General features: G+C 42.2%; 1 protein-coding gene across 2 annotated transcripts in view; it reads right to left on the bottom strand.

Moving 5' to 3' along the window:
- Positions 1-25,733, bottom strand: part of LOC137650062 (protein CIP2A-like) — a 309,476-nt gene that overhangs the window by 32,354 nt on the left and 251,389 nt on the right. For both annotated transcript variants that reach the window (XM_068383107.1, XM_068383108.1), the window contains exon 11: positions 15,895-16,045. In XM_068383107.1, coding sequence (XP_068239208.1) covers positions 15,895-16,045 — 151 coding nt within the window. The remainder of the gene's footprint in view (positions 1-15,894; positions 16,046-25,733) is intronic.

Consider the following 25,733-nt stretch of genomic DNA (forward strand, 5'->3'; position numbering starts at 1 on the left):
ACAAACCCTTCCACACTATGAACCTCCGGAGAAGAACGTAGAGCAGACTTCGCCCGAAGGGGAAACTGTTCCAGCTCAAGAGCTATCTACCCAAGAGGATTCTCTCCTGAAGAAGAACACTGCTTAAGACAAGGCTCTCCCTCCACCCCTGGATGAGAACCGTAACCATACAGGGATCACCAATACCCAGTGGTGGTCTTCTCTTACGAACGAGAGACTTGTTCCCCGAAGGTGAGTCCTACCAATGAGAATGCTCTGCCACCAGCCCCGGTGGATCAGCAAAAACCTCAGCTTCGGAAACAGACTCAGAGCCTGACCAATGGGCAGCAGTCCCTGCGCCCACAAGAGGAGGTTCAACCTCCGTGGAGGAAGGATATGACCGCCATCTCTTCACTCCCAACTGAAGGAGTTCAAACAGAACTTCTCTTGAGAGGGGACCATTGACGTCCAGCGATGGCCAAATAGAGGCAATATCCGGGAAAGAGTAGGCGCTCCCTGTGGAAGGGAAAAAGCAGACTTGCTAGGGGAGTCAATGCCTTTACCTATCCCACAGGGTTGACCTGGAGTCACAAGCCCTTCGTTGCTACTCGGCCGTACCCCGGAATGGCCCGGCAGAGTGTCAGCTTCGGAAAGAGATGGAGGGGGTAAAAGAAGCAGCTCACGATTTTTTCGACTTCGAGGATGACCCCCAAAGGAAAAAAATCGGGTTTATACTTATTCTTTCTATGCCTGAAATTCTCCCACTGGGAGGCAGGCCACTCCTGACACTGATCATAGGTGTCGTACCATAAACACCAATAGCCCCGCCAAGCCGGGCACAGGAGGTGAGGGTCCGTCTCAACAGACGACATGAAGGTACCGCATGTGCGACCCTCGAGACCAGGACATGTTTGTATACCGGGACTGCAGTCATACACATACCTGCAATGAGAAAAAGAAAAAGAAAAAATTACTGGTCAAGGCAAGTCCAAAATACGGGAGAGAACGAGGGTACGTCTGCACTCTATCGAGCCAGAAGCAAAAGAGGTTACTCAGCAGACTAGTGTGAGTGAGCCGGGTACTCAGTCTACCCCACCTTTCGACTGCTAATTAGAGGATGGGGTAGCTATCCCTCACTAAAATTGTCTTGGCTAGTCTTTCAGCTTCACCGAAAAGTCATACCCCTATAAATAGCAAAGGATTTGTATTTGCGCCAAAAAATATGCTTTTCTGTCAATGAATAAACTCTTCACTGCTTACAAAAACCTTCCACCAATTCCATATAATCTCATCACATTCCACATCACTTCCCTATTGACTCTATCATAAGCTTTTTCCATGTCCAAAAATGCAACATAAACCTCCTCACCTTTTGCTGAATATTTCTCACATATCTAACTAACTGTTAAAATCTGATCCATACATCCCTTACCTCTCTTAAAACCACCCTGCACTTCTAAGATTACATGCTATTTTATTCTTAATACTATTAACACTACCATCACTTTTCCAAATATAATAAAAAAAATGAATACCTCAAAGAAAAACAATGCTCATGGCCATCTCCTTTACCTTTGTATAGAGGAACATTACACACACACATTTAGTCCACTAGTACCACTGACAACATAAAACAAATATTAAAAAATCTCATCAACTATTCAAGTACAGTCACACCCCGCTTTTCTTTAACATCTCAGCCCTCACACCATACATACCAGGAGCTATTATTATTATTATTAGTATCATCAACTAGCTAAGCTACAACCCTAAAACAAGATGTAAGCCAAAGGGCTCCAACAAGAAAAAATAGCACTGTAAGGAAAGGAAATAAGGAAATAAATAAATAATATAAGGAGTACTGAACAATCAAAATAAAATATTTTAAAAACAATAATAACATCAAAGCAGATATTACATATATAAACTATAAAAAGACATGTCAGCCCATTCAACATTAAAACATTTGCTGCAAGTTTGAACTTTTTAAGTTCTACTGATTCAACTACCAGATTAGGAAGATCAAACCACAACTTGGTCACATCTGGAATAAAACTTCTAGAGTAATATGTAGTGTTCAGCCTAACGATGGAGAAAGCCTGACTATTAGAATTAACTGTATGCCTAGTATTACGAACATGATGGAACTGTCCGGGAAGATCTGAATGTATAGGATGGTAAGAATTACAAAAAATGGTATTTTCCTTTTAAAATAAATTTCTAAATATACTTACCTCGTAGTTACATATATAAAGCTTAATCCCACTGATTCGTCGCGCGCACGGCAGAAATTCAAAATTCGCGGCAATCGCCGACAGGTGGCCAGGTGATCATACCTGTGCTCCGTCTATCCAGGTACCTGGAACCATTCCCATTTGTCCTCAGAAATTCCATGCCGCTGTTTTCAGAGGTGAGGAGGGAGGGACCTTTTATATATATAACTACCAGGTAAGTATATTTAAAAATTTTTTAAAATGAAAATACCATTTTTAAATATGTGACTTCCCTGGTAGTTACATAAATATATATATATATATATATATATATATATATATATATATATATATATATATATATATATATATATATATATATATATATATATATATATATATATATATATATATATAGCTGATTGACACCATTGGTGGTGGGTTAGAAAACCACAACCCCGTCGGGAATTCGTATAATTATTAATCGCTACAAATTAGCTGTACCAATAATCTGGTTCCTACCTGATAAGGAAGCTAGCTTCATAGTTATCCTGCCTCATTTGCCTGCATTCCTTGAGACCCAGCGATCCACCCAGGGGGCTGTAAAAGTCTCTGTGGGGCTGCCACACCGTCCTTGACCTTAACATGACTAGACCACCACCCTTGCTATCCTGGCATAGCCATGGACAATGATCTGACCACCTGACCCAAAAACACACTCCATAAAAAACTAACTTAGACTTGCATCCCAGACTGTGGAAGGTTGCAACAACCTTCACAGACAACCTGTGATATCAAGTTCAAGAAAAAAGCAAGGGTATATAATAAAAGGTTATAGGTTAGAGGCAGTAGTACACTCTCCAACTACGACGCCGGAGGCAACATACGGACCCAGGGAACAACAATCCTCAAATTGGGTCAGTACCTCTTAAAGGTACCAATCTGCGAAGATTGACTTGCTTCGCCAGAATGTCGCTTCCAAAATTGATTTCATAGACTTGTTGTGTTTATAAGCCATCGAAGTCGCCACAGCTCTTACTTCATGTGGTTTGACTTTGAGGATTGGAAAGCTTTTCTCGTCACAGTTCTGGGGAGCTTCCCTTATTAAATCCTTTATAAAGAACGCCAAGTCCATTCTTTGACTAGGGTAACGAAGGCTTCTTTACCAAGTACCAGAGGTTATCTGCCTGTCCTCTCAGGTTTTTGGTCCTCTGCAGATAAAACTTTAGGGCTCTCACTGGACAAAGGCCTGTCTCCTTTTCCCATCCTACTAAATGATATAACCCTGGAATGGTAAAGGATCTGGGCCATGGTTGCGAAGGATTTTCGTTCTTGGCGAGAAAACCTAGTTGTAGAGAGCAGACTGCATTTTCTCCATTGAAGCCCACCTTTTTGCTATAGGCTTGCAATTCCCCTATTCTCTTGGCTGTTGCCAACACAACCAGGAATAGGGTCTTCTTAGTAAGATCCTTCCATGAAGCCTTGCCGAGAGGTTCAAACCTGCTCGAGGTTAAAAACATCAGGACTACATCCAAATTCCAAGTGGGGGTTGGGTTGTCCTTCCTCTTAACGGTCTCATAAGATCTTATGAGGTCCGAGAGAGCCTTGTCTTCTGACACGTTAATATGTCTGTGACGGAAGACGGAGGCTAGCATGCTGCGGTATCCCTTGATAGTTGATACTGCTAGTTTCTCTTGTGTTCTTAAATGCAACAGAAAATCTGCCAGTTGAGTTAGAGGGGTACTGGAAGAGGAAATGTTGTTAATCCTGCACCAGTCTCTGAACACGTCCCACTTAGATTGGTACACCTTGATTGTGGACGTCCTCCTTGCTCTCGCGATTGCTCTTGCAGCTTCCCTTGAAAATCCCTTCGCTCTTGCCAGTTTCTCGATAGTCGAAAGGCAGTTAGATTGAGAGTGAGGAGATTTTGATGGTATCTCTCTATGTGTGGCTGTCTGAGTAGATCGTTCCGACAAGGTAACGATCTGGGGGTGTCTAATAGCCAATCCCTCACTTCTATGATCCAGGGACTCATGGGCCAAAACGGAGCTATCAGGGTCATGCTGGCGTTGTTCGACTCTCTGAACTTCTTTAAGACTCTGTCTAGGATCTTGAATGGGGGGAAGGCGTACGTGTCTAGTCCTTCCCACTCCATGAGGATGGCGTCCACTGCCACTGCTTCCTGGTCTGGGACTGGAGAGCAATAAACTGGTAACCTCTTTGTTCTCTGCGTCGCGAAGAGGTCTATTGACGGTGCTCCCCACATATTCCAAAGCCTGCTGCACACCTCGTGATGTAGGGTCCACTCTTTCGTGAGAACCCGTCTTCCTCTGCTGAGAAGATTCGCTCTGACATTCTTCTCCCCTTCTATGAAGTGGGTTATCAGAGATATATTTCTCGCTTTTGCCCACAGTAGGAAATCTTTAGCTGCCTTGTAAAGGGAATCCGAACGAGTGCCTCCCTGTTTCCTGATGTAGGCCAACGCTGTGGTGTTGTCTGCGTTAACCTGAACTAACTTGTTCTGGACCTCATCCTGGAAGTGCCACTAGTTCCTTGACGTTTTATGCCATTCCTTCTGATAATCTTCCCACAGACCCGAGATCTTGCCCTTCCCCAGTGTTGCACCCCACCCCACGTCCGATGCGTCTGTATACAACACTAGGTCGGGGTTCTTCTGTTGAAGTTCGAGGCCTTCTAGGAGTTTGTTGGGGTCGTCCCACCAACTCAACTGATTACTGATTCCCAGAGGGATCGGAATCCACGTCTCTAGGCCTTGGTCTCTTGTCCAATATCTTGACAGATGGAATTGCACTGGACGTAGATGAAGTCTTCCCAGGGATACGAATTGCTCGATCGAGGAGACGGTCCCCAGCAGATTCATCCATTTCCTCACTGAGCAGGTCCTTCTGCCTAGGAAGCTCTCCACCTTTCTTAACCTGTTAAGCGTCCCCCCTGGACCAGGTTGCCGCTAACGTACCGTCACGCTTTTTTTCCCTGAGCGGTCATTTCACTAATGATAATTTTCAAAGTTAATATCATTTCTTTATGCTTATAATTCGTATTTATAGTTAAAAGTAGGGATATTAATAAAATGGTAGAGTAAAAAACAATTAATATTACTATTATTTCATTTCAAATGGCTACATAATACTGAATATTCTAATAGGTTCTTTTTATCTTCAATCGTAAATCTTACGCCTGGATAAGCAACAAAAGCAAAGGGATAAGTCTCTCCCCCCCCCCTCTCTCTCTCTCTTTCCATATTGTTTCCTGTATAGTTTTCATATATGTTCGTCATAAATTTGTACATTATTTATCCACTTTATTCTCTCTCTCTCTCTCTCTCTCTCTCTCTCTCTCTCTCTCTCTCTCAGTGTTTCCTTTCCTATATAGTTTTGTGAAATCTCATTGTCCAGTCATTCGGTAAGGAGTAGTCATTTTTGCTTTCGGCATCGAAAGAAAACTTTGTTTCTTCAATATACTCATCACTGGAGGATTCAGAACTAGTGCTCTCATTATCAAACAGGTTATCATTATTAAATTCCTCAACAAGAATATCATTTATTTCATCTAAAGAAATAACCTTCCTCTTTAGACCGTTCATTACAAAAGGAACAACAAACAACCACTTCCGCATGAACGCCCGAAGCGCACTTATAGCAAACCAGTTTTCTAACATCAAGCTACCTTCAGAAAAATAGTTGCCAGACATCATATAAGTTTCTATTTACAGGCCCCATATGCTGAGAGTGTTGCCAAGTGGTGATCCTATACTTATTATACGAGTAAACGTAATATCACGAGACTGACGGCTTGAAAAAGGCAATTAAAGTCATGAACGGAATATGCAGTTGAAGGCGGTACCGAGTAGATCGTGGTGAACGGTTTATCACGTGGGTGACGCTTAACAGGTTAAGCATTCCAGAATGCGTTTCGGGGCTGGAAAAGCCCTAAAAACCACCGACTGAATCCTCATCCCCAGGTAGATGATGCCTTGTGAAGGCATCAGTTGTGATTTGGCCAGATTTACAACCAGACCTAGCTGTTGTGTCATGGACATTGTTACTCGTAGATCCTCCAGACACTTTTCTTGCGACCTGGCTCTGATTAGCTAGTTGCCCAGGTACATTGATATTCGTACCACTTTCAGATGTAACCAGCGAGCCACGTTCGACACCACTCGGGTGAAAGCGTAAGGAGCCGTGCTCAGTCCAAAACAAAGTGCTTTGAACTGATAAGTAGTTGCATGGTGTACGAATCTCAGAAATTTTCTGTAGTTCGGGTGAATTGGGACGTGAAAGTACGCGTCCTGTAGATCTATCGACACCATCCAGTCTCCATGTCTGGTGCCTGCTAGTACTGACGAAGATGTCTCCATAGCAAACTTGACTTTGCTTACATACTTGTTCAGTGGCCTTACGTCCAGAACGGGTCTCCAACCCCCCAAGTTCTTGAGTTCTTGGGAACCAGAAAAAAAGTCTGTTGTAAAATCCCTCTGACGAGGGGTCCTCTACTACTTCTATCGCTGCTTTTGACAGTATCTGGTTGACCTGCTTTTGAAGAGCTGCTGCCTTGCACCCAGAGTATGTAGATGTCAACTCTAACAGCTCTGGCGAAAGAAGAGGCCTTCTTAGGAAGGGGATTTTATAACCCTCCTTCAAGACATCGACTGTCCAGTCATTCGCTCCCCTTTGGCTCCACTCTTGCCAGTAGTGGGATAACCTGGCTCCCACTTGTGTCTGGAGGTTGTAGAGCTCACTTTCTGGTTTTTGGTTGCAGCTTTGTGTATTTACGAGGTTGTCCTACAGCATCCATTCTCTGACTTCCTTTCGAAACGGCCCTCCCACGGAAGGGCTGGCGGGTGGGAGGAGCTTCCTTCTCCTTCCTGGCTAAAAAGTTTGCCGGAAGAACTTTCTTTGCAGTCCTGGTAATTAGATCCTGCGTTGCTTGTTGCGCAAGAGCTGCCGACAAGTCCTTCACTACATCTGAAGGGAAGAGGTGATTGTTTAAAGGAGCATACAAGAGCTCTGCTCTTTGAGCGAGAGTCAATCCTGACAACAGGAAAGAACACAGCATGGCTCCCTTCTTAATAACACCTGCCGTGAAAAGGGCTGTGAGTTCGACCGTTCCGTCCCCCACGGCTTTATCGAGACAGGCAGTAAGATGCATCTGCGTCTCGTTCTTTTCGTCTGTGACATCTGCGAGGGCTCCGAGAGTCCAGTCCATCAAGCTGAAGACCTCGATTGTTCTGAAGATGCCCTTCAGCAAGTGATCCATCTCCGATGTGGACCACATAACCTTAGCCTTAGTCATGGCTGATCTACGCGAGGCGTCAACGAGTCTGGAGAAGTACCTTTGGGAGGAGGCAGGAACTCCCAAACTGATAGCCTCCCTAGTCTCGTAGCACACACTGGATCTAGAAGCCAATCTCGTTGGGGGGAAGGAAAAGGTTGTCCTTCCTTGTTCCTTTTTCAAAGGAATCCAATCGTTCAGAGTAGAAAAAGCCCTCTTGACCGATCTGGCTAACACTGTCTTCTTGAAGGAGGAAGGTTTCTGAGGTCTAACCTTCAAAAACTGTGAGGGCGGGCTCCAAGGTACAGCCTGCTGAAAGTCATCCGGATATAAGTCCGCCAAAACTGCAAGTAATCTTTTAAGATCTGCGCATGAAGAGTTTCTTGCGTTTCCTCCTCTGAGATCTCCTCTAAAGGGTTAGCGATCTCCGATGTAGAACGAGTGGGAGAATCACACACCTCGTCTTGCTTACTTGCGTCCCGCATGCCGCGAGGGGGCGTCACGCTCCTTGTCACCTCCCGTAACGCATCCAGATCGCTGCAAGGGAGCGTCCATGAGTGCTGCAGCTTGCCGAGAGTCCACGTCTCGCTCCAATCTTATTCTCTTCCTAGGTTTGTTGACATCCTTAGGTTCCTTCTTGCGAGCTTCCTCTGTAAGTCCTTGCAACTTGTAAATGTCAAACAGGGACATAATGGACTGTTGAAGCTCTGACAGGCATGCTGCTTGCGGTGCATCCTGCATGCGTCCAGCCTGCTGCGAGGGAGTATCCCGATCCTTGCCGCTTCCTGTAATGCGTCCAGATCGCTGCAAGGGAGCGTCCACAGTTTCGTAAACCCTAGCTGGGGTCTTCTGGCGAAGAAGAGGTGAAGTCCCTTGCGACATCTCCCAATCCGGAGATGAGGGAGAAGCGTGAACCGATGTAAAGTGCACGTCTTCTTCCTCCGACGAACTGTGCGTCCTACACATCTGTTTAGGCGCGGACACGTCTCGTCTTCTTCCGACAGGAAGCTTTCTGGAGAGCTCCAATTGCTACACGAAGGTTGCTGGAACTTAACGGGGGACCTATATCTCTTGAGAGGTCTCGATTGAAGAGGTTGTCGCCAAACGGGTCTAGGTCTTGCGTCTTCCGAAGAAGACGAACACTTCCTCATCTCGCCTTTCCTCCGGCAAGGGGGAGCGTCCTGGGATGCGTCAACAGGATCGCTCGAGGGGACGTCCGTTCGCTGTTCAACGTCTCTCACCTCCCTTAGCCTGTCGACTTTCCTTCTCCCAGGGGTTGGGGAGCATGGAAGAGGTCCAGGGCTCAGAGCATGACAGACACGAACAGACGCACCCTCTGCTGCACTATCACTATCCCTGAACTTGCGTTGCAAACCACGCACTGCCCCCTACATCACTTCCTTATCCGAAGTATGGGATTGCACTTTCACTCCCAAGGCAGAGATAGCAGCCATAATATCCTTCAAAGAAGGCTGACTTATCTCTGACTACGTAGGTGGGTCTGGTACTATAACCTTAGGTTTAGGATCAGGAATATTAGTATTATGCAAGTTAGAAAGGACTTGACTATCCGAAGACCTATTAGACAGAACACCTGACGATCTAGCTCTCCTAAGTCTGTCCTTTTCCAATCGCCTAACATAGCGATCATACTCTCTCCACTCTCTTTCAGATAAACTTTCACATTCATTACATCTGTCATTAAATGAACACTCATGCCCTCTACAATTCTTACACATTGCATGGGGATCAAGAGCAGCTTTTGGAAGCTGAGTCTTGCACCCCTTAACACACCTTCTAAAAACAGAGTCAGCCATATTGAAAACTAGAAAAGCAGCTAAAACTAACTGTCCAAGTCGAAAAACCAACAAAATATTTCTTATCCGAGTGAAAAGTAAATAGGGAGAATCCAAAATCAGCGAAAGCCATCAACAAAAAACCAAACAATGGGTACTGCACCAATTTGTAGACAAAGCAAACCCACAACATAGAGAGAATTTCCGACGTGCTGCTGGAACGACGGCAGGGAATTTCTGAGGACAAATGGGAATGGTTCCAGGTACCTGGATAGAGGGAGCACAGGTATGATCACCTGGCGTCGATTGCCGCGAATTTTGAATTTCTGCTGTGTGCGCAACGAATTCGCGGGATTAAGTTATATATATATAACTACCAGGGAAGTTACGTATCAAAAATTCACATGCAACATGCATAATGAACTAATTGAACGACGGTGCCAGAGATCAATATCTAGATCACGAATACGAAATTTAATAGACCGTAAGTTCCTGTCCAACAAATTAAGATGAGAATCAGAAGCTAAAGACCAGACATAAGAACAATACTCGAAACAAGGTAAAATGAAAGAATTAAAACACTTCTTCAGAATAGATTGATCACCGAAAATCTTAAAAGACTTTCTCAATAAGCCAATTTTTTGTTCAATTGAAGAAGACACAGACCTAATGAGTTTCTCAAAAGTAAATTTGCAGTCAGTCGAGAATCACACCTAATTTTCAATAGTCATAAAGAGTTAAAGGAATATTATCAATGCTGAGATCTGGATGTTGAGGAGTCACTGTCCTTGACCTACTTACAATCATACTTTGAGTTTTTTTAGGATTTAACTTCATTCCCCATAATTTACACCATGCACTAATTTTCTTACTCTTGTTTCATCTAGTGCTCTTTACACTTCCTCTCTTGTAACCTCTCTCTCATTCTCATCTCTCATCACTGGCACCTTAAACCGTGCAACAACAATTATACCTGCCTCACTATTATCCTCAATATTCAGCAACCTTTGAAAATATTATGCCCCTGTGGCCACAGGGGAATAACAACCATTAGAATAGCGCTGACGTATCCCTGCACATCGTATAAGGCTACTAAAAGGGAAGAGACTGTGGGACTTAGAATCACCTCTCCTGTTTGATATCTTACTTCTTGTGAGATATCAAAGGAGAGGAGATGGGGGGGGGGGGGGGAGACTGCTCCTCAAACTCTAGTTTTGGGGTATCTGAATGTGCATGGAGGTAGTATGATAAAGTAAAAGATGTGAAATTGGAAGTATGTTTTGGAATAGAAAAATGGATGTATTGGCCTTATGTGAGAGAAAGATAAAAGGGAAGGGTGAAGTGACAGGTAGTATGTCTAGGATTGAAAGGGAATGAGCAAGAGCAAGAGAGGGTGTGTCTTTATTGCTGAGTGAATGAATGACAAAGTAGTGGAATGGAAGGAGGTATCATCTACGTAAATGTGGGCAACGGTTAGATTGGGTATGGAATGTTGGAATTTTGTTAGTGTGTTTGGGCCACGTAGCGAGAAAAATGAGGAAGAGCAAAAGGAATTCTGGAATGAATTAACTAGGTGTGTAAAGACTGGGTATGAGGAATTATGTAGTTGTGATGGGTGACTAAATGCCAGAGTAGGTGCTGGAGAGGTAGGTGTCATTAGAAAGTATGGGGTACCGGGTGAAAATGAGTGGTGAGAGACTGGTAGAAATGTGTTGAACAAGAGCTGGTGATAAGTAGTATTTTTTTCAAGAGAGATAAAAACAAGTATACATCGGTAAGTGGCAAATGAAAGAGTGGTAGAAAGGGCATTAATGGATTATGTGTTGGTAACGAGAATGATGTTTGGAAGATTGAAAGATGTGCTCTAGTTTAGGGGTATGGCTAACAGTATGTCTGATCATTTTTTTGGTTGAAAAAAAAAATTAGTTGTGGCAAAAAAGAGGAGGGGCAGTGTAAAAGGGAGATAGTGAAGGTTGAAGAGTTGAAATAACCAGAGGTAAAAAGTGAATATCGAAAAAGGTTGAAAGTGGCATATGTCAGAGTGAAAGGAAGAGATAATGCGATCTAAAGGAGGAGTGGAAGTTAATAAAAGGGCATTATGCTGGGATTGCAAGTGATGTGTGTGGCAAGAGGAATGTTGGAGGCAGCATAAGGAAGGGTAGTGAATGGTGGAATGGAGTGAAGATGAAAGTGGCAGAGAAAAAACTGAGGCCATTTGAAGAATGCCTGCAGAATAATAGTGTAGAGAAGTATGGAAGATACAGAGGAAAAAGTGGAAGTAAAATGTAAGGTAGCAGAGACAAAGAGGGCGGCTGACTGGAGGTGGGGTCAGGGATTGGGTTGCTCACATGAAGAAAATAAAAAGTTTTGGAAAGAAGTAAAGAGTTAGAAGGGGTGGATCAAGAAGAAAAAAGACGGTGAAAGATGAAAATGGAAGGTTGTTGAAAGGAGAGGACACAAAGAAAAGATGGGCAGGCTATTTTGAAAGGTTGCTGAATGTTAAGGATAATAGGGCAGCAGATATAATTTCTGTTGTAGGTGTTGAGGTGCCAGTGATGGGAGATTAGAATGAAGAGAGATTAAAGGAGAGGAAGTCAAGAGGCCATTAGATGAAACGAGAGTAGGAAAAGCATCTGGTATGGATGGTGTGAGAGCTGAGATGTTGAAGGAAGGGGATGTGAATGTATTTGATTGGTTGGTGAGATTGTTTAATATATGTTTTATGTTGTCAATGGTACCAGTGGACTGGGTGCGTGCGCTTATTGTTCAGCTACTCAAAGGTAAGGGAGATATGCACGTGTTGTAAATCTAAGGGTTATTAGTTTGTTGAGTGTAATTAGAAAAGTGTATGGTAGAGTACTAACTAATGGGATTAAGGATAAAAAAGAAGATGCAATCTTAGAAGTACAGGGTGGTTTTCGAAGAGGTAGGGGATGTATGGATCAGATTTTTACAATTAGGCAGATATGCGAGAAATATTTAACAAAAGGGAAGGAGACGTATATCGCATTTATGGATCTGGAATAAGCTTATGATATAGTTCATAGAGAAGCGATGTGGAATGTAATGAGGTTATATGGCATTGGTGGAAGGTGTTGCAAACAATGAACAGTCAATACATAGGCAGTAAAGCATGTGATGGGATTGTGATGGGATAGGATATGAAGTGAGTGAATGGTTTTCAGTGAGAGTGGGACTGAGACAGGGACGCGCGATGTTGCCATGGTTGTTCAATTTGTTTGTAGATGGAGGTGTGAGAGAGGGGAATGCTAAAGAGCTTGATCGAGGATTGAATCTGATAGATGCGGGTGATCATGAATGGGAGGTGAATTAGTTGTTGTCTGCGAACGACACAGTATTGATTGCAGACTTGGAGAAGCTAGATCGATTAGTGACAGAAGTTTGGGAGCATGTGTGAGAGAAGGAAGTTGAGAGTTAATGTGGGTAAGAGTACAGTTATGAGATGCACGACAAGGGAGGGTGGTGCTAGGATGAATGTCATGTGGAATGGAGAGTTACTTGAGGAAGTAAATCAGTTTAAGTACAGTACTTGGGGTTTGTTGTTGTTGCAAATGGTGGAGTGGAAGCAGATGTACGTCAGAATTAATGAGGGATGTAAAGTGTTATGGGCAGTGAAGAGAGTGGTAATGAATATTGAGGGTTAGAAATGATGAACATAAAGAGTTCTGTATAAGAAATGGATTGTACCAACTGTAATGTATGGATCAGAGTTATGGAGAATTTAAGTGACGGAGAGAAAGAAATGAATATTAATTGTATTACACTACAATAAAATAGTTACTATCAAAAATATTTGCGGGTTCAAAAAATCGGGTTGTTCATGCATGATAAAAAATATACCTATCTATAGTAAGGGTAATTATAATAACACTACAGTACATACAGTACTGTATATTTTGTATATGTACAGTATTGTACAGTATACATTGTATTATTTTCCATTTATCATTGCACTATGTTCTAATAACTACTTCATTTATAGGTATTAACAGTTAAGTTAGGCATATTGAATGATTCAAATGTATTTGACTGTATTTCACTATGGTTAAAGCTTTATTACAAAATTTAATGAAGTGTTTTCCTAGGGCTTGGAACAAGTTAGGCAATTTACATGTAAAATGTGAATCTTCATATGAAAAAAATAATGGCATGAAAGCCACTCCGGAACCAATTAATTTCATATCTACAGGCATTACTTGTACAACTTATCAGCAGCCCTAGTTAAACAAATAAATTTAGCAGCCTCTCACCACTCATACTTCCCAGTGACACCTTTTATCTCTCCAGCACCCACTCTGGCATTTAAGTCACCCATCACAACTACAGAATTCTTCCTACTCAGTCCTACAAACCTAGTCAATTCATTCTGCTCTTCACAGAATGAAGAAATTACAGTTTATTCAAATCACAATCCTTTAACTTTTGTTAATTAAGTGAAGAATAATAATCAAATGTTAACTAGATGGTCATTAAGTTTTCTACCATATTGTAATAATGTAAAGCATATATCAGGTAAGGATAACGTGGTTGCAGATTGTTTATCTCGGGCGGAATCGGTTCACGAACAAAAGCCCAACATTCTTTACCCACATTAACCTAGATGATACCTCCTTCCATATCACTACGTTATCTGTCATTCATTCACTCAGCAAAAAAGCCACACCCTCTTTTGCTCTTTCCCCTTTTAATCCCAGACACTTTACCTGTCATTTCACCCTTCGTTTTTATTTTTGTCTCACACAAGGCCCATACTTCCATCCCTCTATTCTAAAATATGCTTCCAATCTCACATCTTTCACACACTATTGTACTACATCCATGCAAATTCAGACACCCCAAAACTAGAGTGCGGGGAGCATTTACCTACCCAATTCTTCTTCTTTGACACCTCACAAGTACTGTATAACTATACGACATGCAGGGATATGTTCGCGCTATTCTAATTGTTGTAATGTCACAGCGGGAATATGTCAATTGAGGAATAGGAAGCCAAGAGAAGGTGGGACGGCTATTTTTTACAACTATTAAATACCAAGAGTGAGTGTAAAGAACTGGAAAATATCCCTACAGTAGAAGGACTAATAGCAAACAACAGAGATGGTGAAGTCTGCAATGTTAAAAAAGGAATAGTAAATAAAGCTGCATTAAAGTCATAGGAAACACAAGAAATGATTAAGGCATTTGGTATTTATAGGGAAGGAGTGGGTGCACATCCTATTGGACAAATATCTTGGATATAGAGGAAATGCCAAGAGACTGGAAAGATAGTTGGATGATTAAATTGTACAAAAAAGAAGTGGTTCATCTGTTGGAGCTATGGAACAACTCTTGGCACTTACTCAAGGGAGGTTCCTGGCCATGCACTGTCTTTCCCATTGAGAGAGAAACGGAGTCATACGATTCCTATTAATTAGTCTTCCTTGACTTCTTCAAAGACTTCTACTTCTTCTGCTCAGTGTTGCAGCAGGTTCTAATGAAGAGGAGGCAGGGAAATGGAAGAAATTAAAGTTCGTTCCCTCAGGAGTCATCCAGGCCGATGAAGACTCTTACGGCGAAAGGAGATTACAATAGAACAACCAGGGGATATGTCCTTAGCACTTTTTGGAATTGGTAAACATTGATAGAAAAGTGTTGCCCTTCACCTACACACTCGTGGGCGGCAGAACTCTTTCTTCGACGGAGCACCAACGATTTGTTTAGGAAATCTGGCCAGATTCCTTATATTCACATTTTTTCGTAAGGATGCAGGAGAGGGATAGAAAAGCAACAGACACGCCGACAAACAAGAAAACGTATGCTGGATAACAGCAGGTAGCATAGAAAACGGATACATAATTAGAGATAGAAAACACTACATATCACTGACTTCTTCCATAGATATCCCTCAAACACGACTGTCTGCAAGACCATTCATTCAATCTGAAAGAAAAGGCAAAAGACGAAGATGTCGAAAAGTAAGGCGACAAAAGTCAAAATGAGGTTTGGTCTACCTGTTGGGTGTGGGTGGGTTGCACCTCCCACCCAACAGGAAACAATTGTTTACCATGTTAAAAAGTATAAAACCATTTCAGCTTCGCCGATGTTATACTCCTATTAAAGGTCGATGGTTGATTTACATGTAAGATCAACTTGGTTATTTTTTTTCCATATGCAATACCTAATTAAGACCATGATCTATTAGGATAAAGAAATCAAGTGATTGAAGTGATGGAACCCAACTCAAAATTAAATAATACAGCTTCCTCTTGAGAGAAAGCCAATTAGGAGTAACTAGAAAACTTTAATCAGAAAATAATTGCATGACATGCTAGAAAAGTAAACCTTGAGTGCTGGGTACTTTTCTTTTCAATACATGACTTACAAATGACAAGAAAGAGACACCTTATAATACAGAAATAAGGTTGATCTATGTAAAATGGAATGAAGGGAATAATGACAAAAAGAAAGGGATACAGAAAAGAGGAATTCAATTTTTCATAAAATTACCTATCACAATATTGCTTTTCAAAATTATATTATATTAAAATATAAGTTACCAGACTGATAACAAAATATACAAAAGAAAAGAGGATTAAAATGTCTCAATTACACACCTGTTCGTATTCAATGATAAAATCCCCATTGTGAGATCCAAGAAGTTTCACCACTGACATTATACTAACAACAACTTGCGACATCCTGTCATCCTGCTCAGTCTTTGACACACGTTTTGTAGCAGCAGTAAATTCCAAATCTCTCCATGTACTGCAAGAGGAAATTATGTCAAATTATTGATTAAAAAAAAATAGTAAAAATCTGTTGTTAATATATAGTGTCCATCAGACTTCTGCAGTTATCAGCTACATTACTAAATGGATTCTTGATTGGTCCCTTCTTTTGGGATGCATTTATGAATAAATCTCTTGAAAATGAATTTCAAGATTAGAGTACAGTTTGGTTAGGGAAAAATCAATGCAGAATTAATGTTAACTCCGGGATACCTTGAAAATGCTCAAGTGTAGGCTGTGATGTAAGGTCTTATTTCTGATGTGACAGCCAAACCCTTGAAGCTTCTGACAGGTAGACTTCTTAAAATGACAAATTTGGAAGAAGTAATTTGTATTTTTCCTAATGATACAAACCTGTAGCTACTGTATTTATAGGTGATATTACTTCCGGCAAAGCTGAAAGATGAGAAATTAGACTTTTAGCTAGGGTTAACAATCCACCAGCTAGTTAACAGGGGTGGGAGGTAGTTTCTACCTCCCTCACTCACACACCTGGGCTGTGAACCCACTTTGCTTGGCGGTAGGACTTCAAAGGGGATAGGTGCTGGCAGGCCAATTTGTATAAATAGCTACAGGTTTGTATTGTTAGGAAAAATACAAATTACTTCCAAATTTGTAATTTTTTCCATTACTAAATATAAACCAATGCTATTTATAGGGGATGACTTAACATTTAGGAGCATGGAAGTCCGCACCAATCTGGCTTATCAGCATTTGACCTGGGGTTTTCTCCGGACGTGCTCTACATGTAACTGGTAGGAGCTCTTACAGCTCACTAAATACTGTGCTACGCATGGTCAGTGGGCTATGCAAGCTGTGTGCTTATGATACTAGCACTGTGACTGGTAAAGGTAGGAGTTCTCTGAGTCATCGCATTCTTCTTGGGGTACCATAAACGTTACACAATCGCACCTAACAAGGGGGTATGGGGACATATGTATTTTAACGGCTTTACATAAGTTGAATGAATCACAGAACACTACGAACGCGAGACACTTGTTAGAGTACAGTACAGTGGAACCTCTACAAACGAACGTATCTACATCCGAATTTTCCAACATCTGAAGTAAAATTTGAGCAAATTTTTTACTCTACACCCGAATTTTATTTCGACACACGAAGTAAACATTACGCCATTGAGCGTTGAGTGCTCAGTTCTCTATTCTTGTGTGTATCGTGTGGTTGTCCTCTGTTTGTTCTGTTATTAACAGTGCTTATTTTCTTCCTTTTCTCACATTTCCTTTTTGATTTTACCTATAATCATGGTGCCTATGAAGCTAAGTTTCAGTACAGGAAGAAGGCTATTCTTTCATTAGAATTGAAGCAAGAAATTATAGAAAAACATGAGAGCAGTGTGCATGTGAGTGATATTGTATGGCTAAACAATATGGCCGGAATAGGCCTATGATCTCCACGATCATCAAGCTGAAGGCAGCCATTAAAGCAAATAACCATCGAAGGGGATCACCATTATTACAAGACATCTTAGCAATACCCTGGAAGAGATAGAACGCCTTTTGTTGATAGGGATAAAGGACAAAGAGATTGTTGGCAACGATCATTTGTGAGAAGGGCCAGCGTGATGAACAGAAAGAAAGAAAAAAGTGAAGCAAAGAAAACCATGATAGCATTAACAAGCTCTTTTCAATAAGACTTCTCTCTTTTTCTGTTTCTCTCTAAACATGGCATTAACATGTTCTTTAAATAAAATCTCTCTCTCTCTCTCTCTCTCTCTCTCTCTCTCTCTCTCTCTCGTTCTTCTTCGCTGTTATAGTGTTAGATACGTCTATTATTTTTTTTTCCGAGAGAGAGAGAGAGAGATTAAACAAAAATGTGTTTAGAGTACATATGATTTTTAACCCTTTTACCCCCAAAGGACGTACTGGTACGTTTCACAATACTCATCCCTTTACCCCCATGGACGTACCGGTACGTCCTTGCAAAAAAATGCTATAAAATTTTTTTTCATATTTTTGATAATTTTTTGAGAAAATTCAGGCATTTTCCAAGAGAATGAGACCAACCCGACCTCTCTATGACAAAAATTAAAGCTGTTAGAGCAATTTAAAGAAAATATACTGCAAAATGTGCTGGGGAAAAAATTACCCCTTGGGGGTTAAGGGTGGGAAATTTCCAAAGAGCCTGGGGGTAAAAGGGTTAACAGCGTCAACGAGTTGAAAAACAATTAAATGTAACTAAGAAAGTAATAACAGCTAATCTGAATTCCTTTATTAACTAAAACAAATATTGATACAAACACACTCGTGTGCGTATGCACAAACACACACAGGTGCAAAAATTGCTACGCAGTAAGAGAGACAGTCGGGGAGGAGGTAGAGATGGTGACTGCGATAACATACCGTAACTCGTCACTGAAAGTGATGAAAATAAAAAATAAAAAGAAAAAAAATGTAAAAAATATGAAATAAAGAAATAAAAAAAAAACAAATAAGCTAAGTTAGATTAAAATTTCCGTAGTGTAAGTTACGGTATGTTATCGCAGTCACCATCTCTACCTCCTCGCCGATCGTGTCTCCTCGTGCGTGTGTGTGTGTTTGCGCATACACACACGCGCGTTTGTATCAATATTTGTTTTAATTAATAAAGGAATTCAGATTCGCTGATATTGTTTTTTTAGTTACATTTAACTGTCTTTCAACTCGTTAACGCTGTTAAAAATCATATGTACACAACACATTTTTGTTTAATCTCTCATTTTTGTTTAATCTCTCTCTCTCTCTCTCTCAGAAAAAATTAATAGACGTCTCTAACACTAACAGTGAAGAAGAACAAGAGAGAGAGAGAGAGAGAGAGAGAGAGAGAGAGAGAGAGAGAGAGAGAGAGAGAGAGAGAGAGAGAGAGAGAGAGTATTTATTTAAAGAACATGTTAACACCATGTCTACCTTCTCGCTGATCGTCCGTCTCCTCCTGGCGTAGCAAATCCTACACCTGCGTTGGCCTGTCTCTAAGGTAAAGTGGCAATAAAACACATTTTTCATTTATTATTTCTTTATAATTATCTTTTTTACATGCTTCTTCCATATTATGCAGTTATGTTATTGTTATGTGTAATTATGTGTAGCCATTTATTAAGGATTTATTATGGGTTTTTAGGCTGAGGAACGAATTAAATGAATTACCATGTATTCTTATGGGAAAATTCGTTTCTACTTCTGAACATTTTCTACACCAGAAGTTGGTTGTGGAACGAATTAAATTCGTATGTAGAGGTACCACTGTACATTGTGAACGAGAGACTGGCAGAGCAGCGGGATACACCAAAGTAAGATGCTGGGAAAGGATGTGATGATGCGCAGCCCATCAGCTCACGGGATACATCCACTAGTACTCTGATTCGTCGATCTTGCTGCGGTAACCAATTACGTGCCTTGTTTGACTTCCAGTGGGTATAAGAGCAAGCTGCTCTTCTTGTCTGGCAGCCCGGAAGCCGTTTCTTTTGCGCATCATGATGAAACATGGTTGCTTTCTGCAATCCAGGAATTGTATTTTGGAATTTCTATTTTTCGACCCCCCCCAAAAAAAAAACTGCGATGCAGAGTCCACGATAGTCGAACCGCAAAGTGGCGAGGGATCACTGATTATCTATCTATCCCAGGTTACACAAGGGAAATGGTTCCACCTCTAGATAGCAGGGATCAGTTTTTCAAATACTATAGGTGCTGTTACTCCACAGGGTGAAAGATGATAGAAAAAAAAAGAACCAGTTATTCTTTGTCATTCATCCAAGACTCAACCATGACTAAACTCTGCCCTCTTATCAGCTACTTGTCCATCAAGGAGTCTGAGGTTTTCAAACTATTATTTATCATATAACCATCACAGGATCCATGAAGAACGTCTCCATGTTCATGTGGTTCACGTCTTGCAGGAAGTGGACGGTGAAGGTCATTTGATGCTTCTACACACCCTCTGACAAGGCCTACGTCACAGAGTAGTCTTGTGCCGACACTCGGGGAAGAGGTCTTGTAGTTTCCTTGAGGTAGTCTCCAATTTCTCTTTGGTAGAGTAACTGTTGACCTGGATCATTAGTCATGCTGCGAAGGATTCAGATTCTGGGATCTGCGCTGCCAGAAATGAGGTCGAGTATTACAAATCGCAGTGAATGAGACACATTAAGGGCGGCCAATGGGGTTCGCCAACTCTCTTGGGTGAAGCCAACACGAGCAGGACACCTACCATCGAGGCCAGATCAACATCTGCTGCTTGGAGTCCTGGATCGAGGTCTCCTTTCCGAGGAAGTATCTGTAGGCTTGAAACTCCGAAAGAGGAGGGGCAATGCTGACGTAGAGGAAAAGTTAGTTCCTTTTAGTCTGCAGGCGAGCCTCAAGAACTAGCTGTGGCCTTTCATTGCCGAGACAAAGAGAAGCTTTCCTCCCGAAGGTAAACAAGGAACTCCTCTAATGCTGGCATAGTAGCATCGAATGGAGGGATACCCCTTCCATCCTTCCATGATACCAACTTACAGTCCACTTGGCCTGGACGGCCGAAGCTGAAGATCTACGAAAGTATCAATGCATCCTCTTTACAACTTGTTGTAAAAAACACTCTCCAAGAGGAGCTGGATAGTTTCCAGGTGTGAATTCACAGCGAAGATACTGCTTTGTGAAATATGTTCACATGCGGCTGTTAAGAGTCGATGATGGAGTTCTCTCGAGATCCTTGTCGGAAATTGTAGATGAGTCAATTTGGCGTTAAGAGTCTGCTGGGCAAGACACGTCTGATAACCTGCTCTAGAAGATCAGGGGGATGGATGAATCCAATTTTCGTAGGATCTCTCAAGATCTATGTCAGTAAGCGAGATGAATCTTCTAACGAGACAAGACTGCTGATGACAAGGCCTTCTTTGAAGAACTATGGCGGGGAATGGGTGAATTCAATTCTTGCCTGAGGTATCCCTCAAAGGGGAGACCAATCGGGAAAAAGAAGATTCTCTAGCAGACAGGAAATGTGACCACCGTTTGATACCGCTGTAATTGATCTATTCAGCAAGCAGCAATATTGCTGCACAGAGGATGGTGGAGGGGTACTCCCTCTACACAGGAGTGAGTGAATTCCTTGCTTCACTGGAATAATCCTCCAAAGGAGAGACCAACGGGCAAAGGAAGACTTTTCCGTGGACAAAGGGGAGACCAACGGGCGAAGGAAGACTTTTCCGTGGACAGGAAAGACACAACCAACATCTGCTGTCATAGTCTAGTAGGCGATTCTCCCCACAATCAAGAAGACTGTTGACCAGTGGTTGGAAGGACTCTCCCTCAGCAAGGAGTGTTCCAGTACCTACAGGCGATCCCCTAGGCCACACTCTGTTTCCAATCCACGAATTCTAGCTCAAAATGATATTTTCATTATAAAATAAATTTTTTAACATACATACCCGGTGGATATATATATATAGCTTAAGACCCTGACGTCATGGCAGAAATTCAAAACTCGCGGCAATCGCCGATAATGTAGCCACCAATGAGCACTCACGCGACAGTACTTAGAACCACTCCCTGTATCTTCAGATTTTCCATGCCCATAGGTCTCTAGAGGGGAGGAGGGAGGGAGTTAAAATATATATATCCACCAGGTAAGTACGTTCAAAAATTTATTTTATAATGAAAACAATTTTTAAACATCTGACTTACCCAGTGGACATATATACTGTATATAGCTGATTGACACCCTTGGTGGAGGGTCAGAGACAGCCAACATTATTGGAATATTACTTAAGAGTTAAATAACAAGCTTAAGGGTTTGTACCTGATAAGGAAGCTGACTTTTATGATAATAGTCATTAGTCCGCTTTCCTTATGAGGCCCAATGATCCACTCAGGGGGCTGAAGACCTCTAGGAGCTGTCAAACCAGTGTAAAAACCTCTATGTTGACAGGACCTCAACCAATACCCTTGTTCCGGGCTCTCTCAAGGAACAAAATTGACCACCTGCTAAAATCAATGATTGTGGAAGACTGTCGACCAATCTCCAAGCAACCATAAAAATACAAAAGTTCCAAGGGAAGAAAAGGGTATTAGGATTATGGGAACGTAGTGGTGATCCTTCCCCCACTACTGCACTCGCTGCTACGAATGGTACCAGAGTGAAGCAGTCCTCAAAAAGAGTCTGGACACGTTTCAAATAATGTGAAGCGAACACAGATTTACTCCTCTAAAAGGTTGTGTCCTTAATGCTTTGCAACAATCTATTCTGCTTGAAGGCCACCGAGGTTGTTACAGTTTGAACTTCAAGCATTTTGGCCTTTATAAAAACTTGCAGTCTGCCTTACTGCAAAGTGCATGAGCCTCTTAATTAAGAGCCTGATGAAGAATGAAAGAGCATTCTTCGACATCTGTAATGAGGACTTCTAGACCGAGCACCAAAGAGCTACCGACTAGCCTCGCAACTCTTTCGTTCAGTTCAGATATAACTTCAGGGCTCTTACTGAGCACAGGACTCTCTCTAACTCCTCACCAGCCACATCCGAAAGGTTCGGAATCTCAAAAGCCTTGGGTCAAGGTTGAGAAGGGCGTTCGTTCTTGGTGAGAAAGCCTAACTGCAACGAGCAAATAGCTTTGTGATCTCGAAAAAACCAATCATTTAAGATAAAAGCATGAATCCCACTGACTCTGTGAGCTGTCGCCAGACTGACCAAAAATAGTCTTCATCGTGAGGTCCTTAAATGAAGCTGAATGCAAGGGCTCAAACCTGTCACTCATAGTGAACTTCAGAACAATATTCAGATTCCAAACTGGTGAATCCTGGAGTTGTTGCTTTGATGTTTCAAACGATTTGAGAAGTTTACGTAGGTCTTTAACATTAGAAAGGTCCAAGTCTTTGTGCCATGAATACGGTGAGTAAAACCACTCTTAATGAAAGACTTCTTTGAGAGTCTACCATCCATTGCAGAACCTCTGTGAACCACTCTCTGAGGGCCAAAAGAGTCAATCCGTTCCTTTCGTGTGACACAAACTTTTGCATCCCATTGTAATGAATTGAACAGTGGAAATGCATACAAGTCCATGTCCCGAGCTGTTTGATGCTTGGGGTCGCATTCTGCTTGATGGTTGACATCGCGTCCCAATAGACGCTCGACGTCACGTCTTGCTGGACGCTCGACATCACGTTCTGCAGGACGTCATGTTCCGCTGAAAGCTCGACGTCCCGTTAGGTGGACGTTCGACGTCATGTCTGTCTGCTCGACTCCTTGGGTTAAAATGGCTAAAATACGACATATAACTAGGGAGTTGTAAAGACGTTCGTCATCAAGAACATCTCGATTCGTAGCCTCACTACGCTTGGTGTGCAGGTGTGAAGTTACCTGACACTCAGGGTCCAGGTCTGCTACTCTCTTGTTGTTCGCAGGCTGATACACTAGCATGAGCGGAGAGAGCTTCTATTGCTTATCTAGCAGCATAATAAAAATAGGGTCAACCTGTTGTAGTACAGGAGACATCATGTCTACCACAAGCTCTCTTCCTACACTGTTTAAAAAACACGCAGAGCGTCCAGAAGACGATAACCAGTTTAACAGTGGAGAAGGAGCATGAACCGATGTCATGCTAGGCTCAGACAACTATCCTACAACTGGGTGAGTTGGACGTTATTTGACAGTTGCCGACATCCTTAAAGGATGTTACGTAGGAGAGTTTTCTTCGGTAGAAAGAAAAAACGCCCAGGACTGCTCAAAAGACTACAACCAGAAGCTTGCGTGTCATGATAGGACGCTGATTGACCGTGTCCACCTTCCTCTTCAGAGGTCCGGAAGTTGACGCCAGCCTCGTCTGAGCGCTGCGTCATCCGAAGATGATGAAAAAACTTTTACCTCACCTTTCCTATGATGAAGGTGAGCGTCCTAAGAAGCGTCAATAGGTATGCCCGAGGAGGCGTCTGCTCAGCAGCTAAAGCCTCTCGTTTCCTTTGTCGTTCGACATTCCTTCTTCCAGGGGATAGGGAGCTTGTAAGAAGTTTTAAGGTTGACATTCCTTGGAAGAGGTCTATGGAATAGAAGAACGACAGATCCTAACATACGTACCCTCTATTTGAAGGGTGGTGCTTAGACTGAAACAAAGAGCCCTAAACTGGATAACTTCCTCCTACACACGAACCTTCAGGTATTGCTTGACATTCGGATGGATGAGGATGTGGAAGCATCCTGGAGGTCTAAAGAGACCATCCAGTGGACCTTTCCTACCGCTGTAAGGACTGATTTCGATGTCTCCATGGAGAACTTTGTCTTCTGAACGAAGGCGTTGAGAGCAGTGACATCCAGGACTGGACAATAGCCTCCCACTCCAAAAAGAGAGACATTAGATGTTGCATAGTCTGTCTCTTAGACTCCTCTCTGTATTTGGTAGAGAGGTCTATAGGAGTAACTAATAAAGGAGTTTTCACTAGGAAAAAGACTTCGCATCCATCCTTCAATAATAGCACGGACCAAAGGTCTGCTCCTCTTCTCTCACAGGCTCGCTACAAGTAGTTAAGTCTGGCTCCTACTGTTGTCTGTGCGGTTTAGAGAAAAAGTAAGTAGAAACTTTCTTGCAGATTCATACATCAAAACCTGTGTTTTTTTACCAACTCTTGAGGGAGAAGAGAGGAAGAAAAAAAAGGGGTGGTGCAAAGTCATCTTATCCTGCTTCATTGCCTGCATTCCTTAAGAGACTCAGCGATCCACCCAGGGGGTTGTAAAAGTCTCTGTGGGGCTGCCAACAGGTCCTCGACCTTAACGTGTCTAGACCTCCACCTTTGCTATCCTGGCATACCTGATAAGGAAGCTGGCTTCATAGGTTTTTATGCCTCATCCCATCTAGTCTCCCATCCTCCTCAAGCTCTATTAGATGATCGAGAATTTTCTATGTACAACAACTTCTCTCACAAAGACGGTTGTACTGCAGCATTGTTGCTCAGGGTTTTAATGGAGGATCAGACTCGAGACCCCAAAGACCTACATTCACAAGCACACAGCAAAAAAGGTACACTGCCTTCTCTCACAAAAGCACTAATGCACTTCCTGCTGCTCCAGCTGAAAGTGTTGCTGCACCAACATCTACAGTTAGGCTCTTTATACTGCATTGAGGACATGCTATTGCACTGCCCTACCAGCAACCATCTTAGTAAACAAAGACTCCTTCGAGGCCTTCCTTAGAGAAAACTCTGAAGGCGGGACGAGGAGTAGCAAGCACAAAATAAATTGGAAACTCTTTAGAAAAATCTCTCATGAGTTTCTTAAAGTCAAATGAAGGGAAAAGGATCTTAAGAACTTCTCCTAAGAGAATTCCACTAAAAGATAAATAAGGGAAAAGAGACTGTCCATCCCTTCCTCCTACAAGTCTCTAATCGAGCTAGAGATGTCTTGTTTCCTAGGAGTCAACTCCCTAAGATCCTAAATTCTGGCCTTAATGCTTTTAGAGATTTAATTCTCGCCCTCCAACAGACACCAAGAGTTAGTTCAAGCGGGCCTTGGTCTAAGAAAATAATATCTTTCCAGTTAATATTTATTTCTAAATCTTTTAATATAGCGCCTGGCGTAACAATTGTTCCAACGCTAGACGCTCATGGTCATTACGATCGGAACTAAGACGTTCGCGATCTTGACACTTGACGTCAAGTCCAACTGCTGGACTCTTGACGCCATGCAACTGATTGACGCTCGGTGTCACCTCTGC

Source organism: Palaemon carinicauda, chromosome 11 (assembly GCF_036898095.1).
Source record: "Palaemon carinicauda isolate YSFRI2023 chromosome 11, ASM3689809v2, whole genome shotgun sequence".
In the NCBI taxonomy this organism is placed as follows: Eukaryota; Metazoa; Arthropoda; class Malacostraca; order Decapoda; family Palaemonidae; genus Palaemon; species Palaemon carinicauda.